General features: G+C 51.1%; 1 protein-coding gene across 14 annotated transcripts in view; it reads right to left on the bottom strand.

Moving 5' to 3' along the window:
• Card14 (caspase recruitment domain family, member 14) overlaps positions 1 to 10,326 on the bottom strand; it is a 38,287-nt gene that overhangs the window by 1,891 nt on the left and 26,070 nt on the right. For 8 of the 14 annotated variants that reach the window (XM_006532369.3, XM_006532371.4, XM_006532366.3 and 5 more), the window contains 9 exons: positions 9,882 to 9,942; positions 9,499 to 9,712; positions 5,671 to 5,797; positions 5,017 to 5,254; positions 4,554 to 4,617; positions 4,221 to 4,289; positions 3,803 to 3,914; positions 2,325 to 2,498; positions 225 to 346 (listed from right to left, as the gene is read on the bottom strand). In XM_006532369.3, the coding sequence (XP_006532432.1) occupies positions 225 to 346; positions 2,325 to 2,498; positions 3,803 to 3,914; positions 4,221 to 4,289; positions 4,554 to 4,617; positions 5,017 to 5,254; positions 5,671 to 5,797; positions 9,499 to 9,712; positions 9,882 to 9,942 (1,181 nt within the window). The remainder of the gene's footprint in view (positions 1 to 224; positions 347 to 2,324; positions 2,499 to 3,802; positions 3,915 to 4,220; positions 4,290 to 4,553; positions 4,618 to 5,016; positions 5,255 to 5,670; positions 5,798 to 9,498; positions 9,713 to 9,881; positions 9,943 to 10,326) is intronic. The other 6 variants (XM_006532374.3, XM_006532373.2, XM_006532378.4 and 3 more) reach the window with 6 other exon arrangements.

Genomic DNA, 10,326 nt, shown 5'->3' with positions numbered 1-10,326 from the left:
GTCTTAATGTCTTCATTTATTTCTTTTATTAACATCAATCAAATATCCCTAGTTAAGAAAACTGAGGCCAGCATCACATGGATTTTAAACGGGGGGAACAGGCTTGGGTCTTTCTGTGTCCCTCCTACAGAGCATGAAGCTGGGTATCTAGAGCCCTACAAGTGACTCCCCAAGCCTGGGCAGGAGCTGCCACCCCCAGAGTAGCCTCTAGACCCTCCCCTTACCATATTCATGAGGGACTCCACAGCATGCCGGGTGATCCAGTGGTGGTCACCTATTGACTCTCCCTCCTGGATGATGTCCCCTCTCTGACTCCAGGTGGCATACTCCTCCTGGCTCAAGTACTCTGATGGTGACATTAGATGAGGTGGTCATACATCGGGATCCTGAGTGAGCCCTGCTGAGCCCCCCAACACTGGGGGTCTCCCACCACATCCAGGAGAAGCCTCCACCGTGGTTATGGGAAACCTATACCACCTCTGACCACAAGTCCGCTGGTATACCCACCCTGTGCCTGTGTCCCTCCTACAGAGCATGAAGCTGGGTATCTAGAGCCCTACAAGTGACTCCCCAAGCCTGGGCAGAAGCTGCCACCCCCAGAGTAGCCTCTAGACCCTCCCCTTACCATATGATAACCTCCCCTTATCACACCACTGAGCCATGGGCATGGCATGTGTGGACTCTGGGCAGTGTTTCTATTGTGTGTGTATATCAGCGGTCCTGTCAAAAATCCTACAGTGCTCGGGACAGCTACACAATAGAGAATGTTGGCCACAGGTGTCCTGGTGCTGAGGTTGATAACAATTCTGGAGCCTTCCTGAGCAGGCTCTCACGGCCCCAGCGTGGTTAGAAGGGCTCTGTCTTCCTCCTAGCCTCTGTCTGTCAAGGCACCCGAGCTGTACACCTCTCAGAGTCCCCTCCCCCACCATCACTGCAGCATTGATCTGCCCCCAAGTTCCAGTGAGTGCATCTCCAGCCCTGGCCAGGCTTTCCATCTTGCACTCTACTTTAGAAAGATGTTCAAGGATCAAGCGTCAGTGAGTCCTCCCTCCCTGTTAAAACCCAGGCTTCTATGAAAGGACATCTGGCCTCCACCCTCCTCGGCCAGCACAGCAGTGGCTGGATCCCAGTGTTCTGTGTGCCCTTTATCTTTGTATATGCCCACTAGCCAGCTGAACCACCTGGCCTCCTCTAGCTACCATCCATCTTCCTTCTGCCCTCTGTCAGCTGGCCCTTCATGTCTCAGTGTCTCCCTTCCTCTTTGGGTAAGGGCAGAGCCTGCAGTCTATATAGCTTTGTCTCCCTGGTTTGCCCGACTGAACCCAGGTAGCTGATTCTAGAGGAACTCATGGGCTCCCAGAACTCAGTGTCTTCCACTTTCCCATGAATGCTAGCCAAGGAAGGTGTTTGTTGGAGGAGCCTCTTGGATGGGGCCTGCTTCCCTCTCTTTTCTGAAAGTCAAGAGACTAGGATGAACTCTGTCAGCTCACAGTGTAGGTAACCTAGCCCTGTCAGTCTTTCCTGAGCCTATGGGCCTGCATATTAGAAAGCACTTTCTTTTTTTTTAAAGATTTATTTATTATATGTAAGTACCCTGTAGCTGTCTTCAGACACTCCAGAAGAAGGAGTCAGATCTCATTACAGATGGTTGTGAGCCACCATGTGGTTGCTGGGATTTGAACTCGGGACCTTCAGGAAGAGCAGTCAGGTGCTCTTACCCACTGAGCCATCTCACCAGCCCTAGAAAGCACTTTCATGAAGCCTCCATGTTGGATCTCTGAATTCAAGGCCAGCCTGGTCTACAGAGCCATACAGAGAAACTTTGGCTCAAATAAAAAAATAAAATGAAACTGCCTCGTGGCTGATAGAAAACTGACAGAACCCTCAAGCCATGCTGCCCTGCTAAGGCATCTGTTTTCAATGTGCCTGTGTTGGAGGGAGGGGTAATGTCCCATCTCTCTCATGCCCATAAGAACCCAAAATGGACTTTCTTTGGAAGTAGGGTCTTTATGTGAAACAATACTTGGTTATGATAGCCCCTAAGAAGGTCATGTATAGACAAAGACACACATACTGAACTGGTCTGAAATGACCAAAGCCAAGATGGGACTGGGGACTTCCCACACACCTAAAGTGTTGGATGAGCCAGGAAGGACCCACACCTGCAGCCCCCAGAGAGCAGGACTCTGGTGAGGCCCTGAGGTCAGACATCCTGGGAACCATGAGACAGTTGTCACCATTCAGTGTCCCATCTGTGGCCCTCAGTTATAGTATCTCTGAATTTATGGTCCCCTGCTCTGGTCGCTTGACTGAGGAGCACGTACCTGCTGAACATTGCTTAAAACCTTGGAGGAGACACAGCTTTTTACCCAGGATCCTTCCAACTAATCTAGGCACAAACAGCACAGGCCGGGGCCGGGCAGGCCTGTGGGGGTGCACCAGGGTGTACGGTGCCAGGGTGAAGCAGCTCTCTGACCAGAAGCACACGCTAGGACCACCTGCAGAGGACAGAGGTTGTGACCATCTCCCACCTGTGTCCCTGCCCCCTCTCTCCCAGGAGACACTGATTGTGGGGGGCATTCTCAATTTCAGTGCTGCTAACTGCATGCTGGCACAGCTGCTATGCTAACTGTGCATGCTGGCACAGCTGCTATGCTAACTGTGCATGCTGGCACAGCTGCTACAGAGCTCACAGCTCTTCAGAATGAACCTCTGAGGATAGGAGGAGCTTGGTTCCTCCTGAAGGGTGTGAGGGTCCTGCCCTTCACCCCAACTCTTCCCCCTCCTCATCCATGCCGTTCATCCCTGCCCCTCAGGCCACAGCGTCCTCAGCCTCCTCCCTCCTGGACCCTGGGTTATTTAGGTAGCTCCTGTTTTCAATATCAACCTTATTTTTGAAAAGGTTTATTTTTACTTTTACATGTTTTGGTGGTGTGTGTGTGTGTGTGTGTGTGTGTGCGCGCATACCATTGCTTGCAGAGGCTAGAAGACAGCATTGGATCCTGTAGGATGGAGTTACAAGTGGTTGTAAGCTGTCTAATTTGGGTGTTGTAACCAAACCCGGGCCCTCTCCAAGGGCAGTAAGTGTTCTTAACAGCAGAGCCATCTCCTAGGCCCCAGTACCCAGCTTAGATTAGGCATCCAAACTGTCTTAAAGAAAACGAATTATTTCCCTACTACCAGACTCACTTCTGATCAGCTTCACTCTGTAGTTGTTACCCGTGGGCTTACACCAGTCAGACCTCTAGCATGACCACGTGCATACACTGGTCACCTAGTGACCTTCCTTACAGAACACTGGGCGATTGGTAGGTTTTACTGTTCCTGCACACACTTGTGGGCTAGTAGCTTTTGTATAGTTTCACTGGGTCGGGCCTCAGAGTGGGGCACGGCCATTTAGAAGACATCAAATGTGATGCTCAGTTGCTGTTCAGAAGGTGGGTAGATATTTATTATGATCCGTAAAAAACAGCCTGGGGTGGGGGGATGTTGGAGAGATGGTTTTGCTGTTAAGAGCACTGGCTGCTCTTCAACAGACTTTAATTCCAATTACCCACATAGTGACTCACAACCACCTGTAACTCAATCACAATGGATCTGATGCCCTCTACTGGCCTCCGGGGACACTGCATGTCAATAGTACACATAAGTACGTTCATACATACATACATACATGCATGCAAAACATCTAAACAAACAGACAACAGCCCCCGGCCCGAGTGAGAGACACCACCTTGATGGTACTGCTCAGAAGTGACCCCCAATGCCCACATGGTCCCTATGCCAACCAGCCAGGCCTCACCTTCCTCCTTGCCAGAATCCCACTGGCTTTGGTCAAAGGATGAAGTCAGAGGACTGACAGCGGCTTTGTCCACACTGACAATTCGTACTAACTTCTGTGGTCCTCCAGGAGGCTGTCACGGGAGGAACAGGGGGACAGGAAAGAGAGCAGGCTCAGCCATCAGTACTGGGTTTGGGGCCTGACACCCCCTCCCTGCTTCAGCACCCTGCCACATAAGCAAATCCAGAACAGCCTCTGAACAATCAGGCTGTGCCATGAGCAACCGGGCTTCCCAGGCCCCACACCAGGGGTGAGAGGCAGGGGAGGGGCCTCAGGCAGCAGGGCTCTGCAGGAAGGGGTAGGGTGCAATAGGCAGAGAGAAGAGCAGGCCCTCTCCCGACTTAGCATTGCCATGCTCCGGGCAGGGATATCCTAGCACCTTGCTCAGGGACAGATGGGTGCTCAAAGTGAAAGGTGCTCTGTGTCCCAAGAGAACAAGGTGCCCGACCTCAGAGGAAACAAGAACAGGGGGTGGGTTGGTGACAGGAGACTGGGAAAGTGAGGAAGAGCAGGGGCCACTCTGAAACCAGGCCGGTGTGTTCACACGGCCCATTCCAAGGGCCTGCAGGCCCACAGGGCTTGGTGGGGAACACAGGGTCCAGATAGTGCCCTGCTCAGCTCAGTGGTCCACACCCCTCACACAGGATTCCACAGCACCCCGCTCCCTTCCAGCCCACCCCAGGGGCACCATACCCTTCTGCCAGAGCCTCACCTTGCGGGGGACTGTGCACCGTTGAGTCATGTCCTGGATGAGGGCCAGAAGCTGCTGCTGAGCCCTGAGCAAATGAAGGAAGAGAGGCTCTGACAGCCTGACTGAGCCTCCTCAAGGACAAGTGTGACACAGGCAGGGAGCAGGAGTGTTCCACCCTGGGCGCATAGACTCAGGCCTTGAAAATATCTCCTAGGCCTCAGGCCAGGCCAGGCCATGCTAATTTAATTGCCCTACACTGGTCCCAGTGGAGCTAATGCCAGGGCACATAACAGAGAGGCACCTACCACCAGCAGACCCATGCACTCAAGTAAACCTTTTCTTCACTCTTTATCTTGGGCAGGCACTCTGCTATAGTGCAGCGAAGATTCTGGAAGGTGGAGGGACCTCAACACTCAACTGAGACAGGCAGATGTTGTCCTTGGGACATCTGCGGGGTTGTGCAGTGCCAGCAGCAGCTACTCACTGTGAATAGTTGGGGATGGTGCCAGGCTCCATGTCTTTCATGGTGTAGGGGTTCACATGGTGGGCATGCCAGCAGCTGCGGCCTTGGAACATGGTGTCAGTGACATGCAGGATGTCATTGCAGTGAGTTTGCAGTTCTCCGTCCCCTCCCCTCTGCATGGCCAGGTTGACACGGATGTAGAAGGAATCCCCAGACGTTACCACTTTGGCATCTAGGTCCTGGATGAGGTTCTTATAACCTGATAAAAGAAGATGTAAGTGGCTGGGCAGTGGTGGCACACGCCTTTAATCCCAGCACTTGGGAGGCAGAGGCAAGCAGATTTCTGAGTTCGAGGCCTGCCTGTTCTACAGAGTGAGTTCCAGGATAGCCAGGGCTACACAGAGAAACCCTGTCTCGGAAAATCCCCCCAAAAGAAGAAGATGTCAGTGGTTGATGATCCCTGACCTCTGAGCTTACACAAGGAAGGTTCTAGAATGTAGAGATGGGAGAGGGAAAAGTTATGGAAGGCACCCAGTGGGATGGAGGGAAGTTTCCAGTTCATTAGAGTCTGGGGAATTTAGGGAGACCCTGGCTGAACTGCCTTGGCTCCTGGTAGGTACAGCAGGGTCACAGGAGGGGACTGAGAGCTGAGCAGGTGTGGGGTGGTGTCTGTACCTTCAGTGTTGATCTTCACAGACAAGTAGCAGGAGCCATTCACCCTCCTGAGAAGGCCCACAGCCTGCTCCAGCGTTGTATTCTCCAGAGTGGCCCTTAATGATGGCTTGGTAGGTTTATAGTCCACCTGAGGGCAAAGTGTGAAGGTGGGCTTCTCACCAACATGGGATGGCAGCTGAGGTGGGGTGGGGGTGGGAGCCTTCAGAGGACCTCTCGGCTTTCGGCAGCCACCCACATATCTTCTCTCATGGCCTATCCAAATCCCTTGTCACAAGCTGTGTGTAGTGAAGTGAGAATTCTGGAATTCTGGTTTCTTTAAAAACACAGAAATATTACAAGAACGTGTTTTCGTTTTAATCCCAGGTATGGGGATGTGGGGCTGCTTCGGACTGTCCGCAGCAGCTGACTTAAGATTTGCCTCGTGTTCTAGGAGAAGCATGGGGTTGCCAGCTGCAGATAGTTTCTGCACTTGTGTGATGTTTGGAATTCTGGAAACTTTTTAGAGAGTTTATAAAGGCTAAAGCCCTGATATGTGGGTGGGAGAGCGGTTGGTGGCCATTGGGGAGGGTTGGTTGTTAGTAGTTGTGCTCAAAGAAGAAACAAAAGGAAAGAAATTAAATTCAGGGATCGTGATCTCTCTCTCTCTCTCTCTCTCTCTCTCTCTCTCTCTCTCTCTCTCTCTCTCTCTCTCTCCCTCCCTCCCTCCCTCCCTCCCTCCCTCTCTCTCCCTCTCTCCTTGTTTTTCTCCTATCTAGTGTTAAGGTGTGAAGCCAGGGGAATAAAGGGTGGGGAAAAGAAGAGCCCACAAAGTAGCAAAGACCAGCTACAACATAGGGATAGTGTTGTTACAGCATCAAGATGCACATATGTGCATTCTACACATTCCTGGCCTAAAGAGAAGAACCTACAAAGTAGCAAAGACCAGCTACAATGTAGGAACAGTGTTGTTACAGCATCAAGATGCCAACATGTACATTGTACACATTCTGGCCTGAAGAGTTGCCCATCAACCCACCCCTGAACTTTCACTGCTGAGGACAGCCTCTCTGTCATAACCACTTTCCTCTGTTAAAAATGGGCTTCAGGAGGTTCCAGAACATTCTGGATCATTCTAGATCAGGGTTCTGTATGTTTGGGACATAGTTGTTCAAGGCTGTGTCAAGGTTGTTGAGTGGTGTCACTGGTCCTCCCTCTAGGTGCAGAGTGTTCCACCCTACCTCCACAGCTGTGAAACCCCACAAGGTGCAGATTCCCTGCTGCCTCCCACATTGCATGGTTAAGTTTAAGGAGCCATGTTCTTCTGTGTTAGTGTATGTGTGTACTATGATACATGCTGGACTGTCAGTTCAGAGTTGCCCCAGGACTGCCTCTCAAATGCCTTAGGGGATCTCTGCATTATGATGGCTCCTCTGCTGACCGGTCAGTCTTAGGACTGAAGTATCACAGAGCTCTCCATGACTGTATGTAGAGAGGAGTCCTTGTAGGTGTGCAGGCTCCTTAAGAATGAGTGACTCTTGCTTCTCTGTGGACACCCTTTCTGAAGGGAATGCCCCTGCCCAGGTGGTCTGCCCCCGCTCCCTTCTCTCATTAGGGCCAACAGGTGAGCCTCAGGGGTGGGGTGAAAATCATCTGGCATGGTTTCTTGATATTTTTAAAAGGCTTAAATCACTTGTTGCTCTTCCAGAGGACTCAAGTTCTGTTCCCAGCACTTCCATGGCAGCTCACAACTGTCTATGACTCCAGCTTCAGGGCGTCTGTTGCCTGATTCTGGCCTCTGCAGGCACCTTGCACACGTCCCTCTCACATACATACACATAATTAAAAATAAAAGTAGGGACTGGAGAGATGACTCGGTGTTTAATGGCACAAGCTGCTCTTCCACAGGACTAGGGTTCAGTTCCCAGCATCCACATAACTTAACTCCAGTTCCTAGACATACAACCACCTCTTCAGACTTCCATGGCACACACATGATGCACAGTCATGCCAGCAAAATATCAATACACATAATAAAAAATTGAATTTAAAAAATCATTTAAAAGGTTTGAAGTTTAATGATTCTGCTTCTGGGGCTGGGAGACACTTGGTGGGTAAAGACATTTGCTACACAAGCAACCCTCGGAACCCAGGGATGCTGGATACTGTGCTGTGTGTCTGCAATCTGCTTTTACATGGAGGTGTGAGCTGGGAAGGGGGGATGACCCAGAGCTCAGAAACCCACTCACCAGAGAGTGGGCGTGCAAGAGGCAGAAATAAGATGGAAGAGCTAGGAGTGGTGGCACACGCTTTTTATTCCAGCACTTGGAGGCAGAGGCAGGTGGATCTCTTTAATTTCAAGACCAGCCTGGTCTATGGAGTGAGATTCAGGACAGCCAGGGCTATGCAGAGAAACCCTGTCTCAAATAAAATAAAATAAACAAACAAAAAGAACAAAAACTATGGGCCAGGCAGTGGTGGAGCACGCCTTTAATCCCAGCACTTGGGAGGCAGAGGCAGGCGGATTTCTGAGTTCCAGGCCAGCCTGGTCTACAGAGTGAGTTCCAGGACAGAAAAACCTGTCTCAAACAAACAAACAAACAAACAAACAAAAAAAAAACCCAAACCTAAATGCAAAACCTTAAGAAGGTGGAGGAGGAGGGAGAGAAAGAGGAGGGGGGAGAGGAGGAAAGAGAGGAGGAGGGAGTAAAAGAGGAGGGAGAGAGAAAGGAGGAGGGGGAAGAGGAAGAAAGAGAGGAGGAGGAGGAGGGAGAGGAGGAGGAGGGAGAGGAGGAGGAGGGAGAGGAGGAGGAGAAAGCCCCACAGCTCAGTGAGTGAAGGTCCCACTCACTCCCAAAGGCTGAGGACCTCATTCAATCCACATGGAGGGAGGATAGAACCAGTTCCAACAAGCTGCCCTTTAACCTCCACACGTGTTCTATGACATGCAGACAAATAAGTAAGTAAATAAATAAATGTGTTTGAGACGGAGTCTCCGTTTGCAGAACAGGCTGGCCTGCAATTCACAGAAACCCACACGCCTTTGATTTTAAGTACTGTGATTAAAGGTGTGCACCACCACACCCAACTAAATAATTGTCTTTCTGAAGAGAGAGCCTGCCTCGAGGCAAGGTGGAAGGAGAGAACACGAAACCAAAGTTGCAGCCACACTCATACACGCATACCATAATGCATATATGAATGCACACACATAATTGAAGAAAATTATGCTGTTAGGCCATGCACATGCATTCACTTAATAAGAATAATATATGTTTTACATTTATATGTATATTTGTGTGCTATCCAGATTTGACCATTTCCAATAGAATAGATAAAATGAATTTTGTGTCATGAATATGTTTTTTCTTGCACCCATACAAAATGACAATAAGATCATCATAGTAAACAAACAATGCATTCAAATGCATTATATCAGGATGGCTTAGGAAGCCTGGTCAGGACTGGGGTGTGGCTTGATGCTAGATCACTTGTCTGACAAATACGACCTCTCTCTCTCTCTCTCTCTCTCTCTCACACACACACACACACACACACACACACCCTACCCAGGTTCACCCCCAGAACAGTACCAAGGTCAGAACTGCTGTATCCCCGTGGCATTTTCTGAGTTTCCAGGCTCTGGGTGATCTGGACTGTCAGGTTTGAGAAGGGGGCTCCGTTCCCGCCCCCATGACCTTTTTCTATCAATCCAGAACAGACCTGAGACCACGTCAGAGCCAGACCACTGTCTCCTGCCAAACACCCCCACCCCAACTGGGATGCCTGGCTCTGGCATGATATCCCCTGGCCAGGAAGCTGGCTCTGGCATAGGGTCCCTCTCTTGCTCACCATCATGATCTGGGTACCAGGGCGCAGGGCCATCTCATCTGCTGCAGAGCCGGGGGTGACACGGTGAATGAAGATCCCAGTGAGGTTCCCACCGATGACACCAATCTGTTCCAGCAACGCGTCCCCTTGGAACGCCAGCACCGTGACCTGGCTTAGGATCTTGCGGGCTGGCCTCCTCCTCACGGGGACACTGCTATGGGCGGGCAGACACAACCTGAGCACAGAGGTCGGAGGAACCCTAGATTCTGGGATTCTTCTCTGCTCTGGCCCACCCTCTTGGAAATGCTGTGACTCCTGGCCGTGAGAGGCTACAGTCACACTCTGCTCTGTCACTTCCAGGCTCTGGTTCTCCAGCCAGTGGGTGTCCCCAGTGTGCTGCTCACCTTTCTGAGACATTCAGGCTCCGGGAAGACCCCTGCAGGCTGTCTTCTGTCTGAGAGAGGTCTGGAAGGAAATGAGACTCATTGCAGCCTGAGCCTGACTCTGAGCTCACCAAGGGATGGCCCTTGCCTCTTTCCCCTGCTGCGGCCTCAGACCTCCTCCTCTGGCCTCAGGTACCCTAGGCCCGGCTCAGCCCCTCCCTGAGGTCCCTTCTTTGTGCTGTTAGCTGGTTTCATCTTTCCGCGGTGGGAGCTGCCTGCATCATTGTGCCCCACCTGAACTAGTTGTCAATAGCTTAAGGATGAGATTTAGATTTCTGACTTCAATTAAGGGTCAAACCTAAGGGTTGGAGAGATGGCTTAGTTCTTCTTGTAGAGGACTGAATTCAATTGTCAGCACCTACACAGTGGCTCACAACTGTCTGTAACTCGCAGCCCAGTGGGTTGA

Source organism: Mus musculus, chromosome 11 (assembly GCF_000001635.26).
Source record: "Mus musculus strain C57BL/6J chromosome 11, GRCm38.p6 C57BL/6J".
Lineage (NCBI taxonomy): Eukaryota > Metazoa > Chordata > Mammalia > Rodentia > Muridae > Mus > Mus musculus.
The sequence above is the reverse complement of the archived record's forward strand: the minus strand, read 5'-3'. Positions and strand labels throughout refer to the sequence as shown.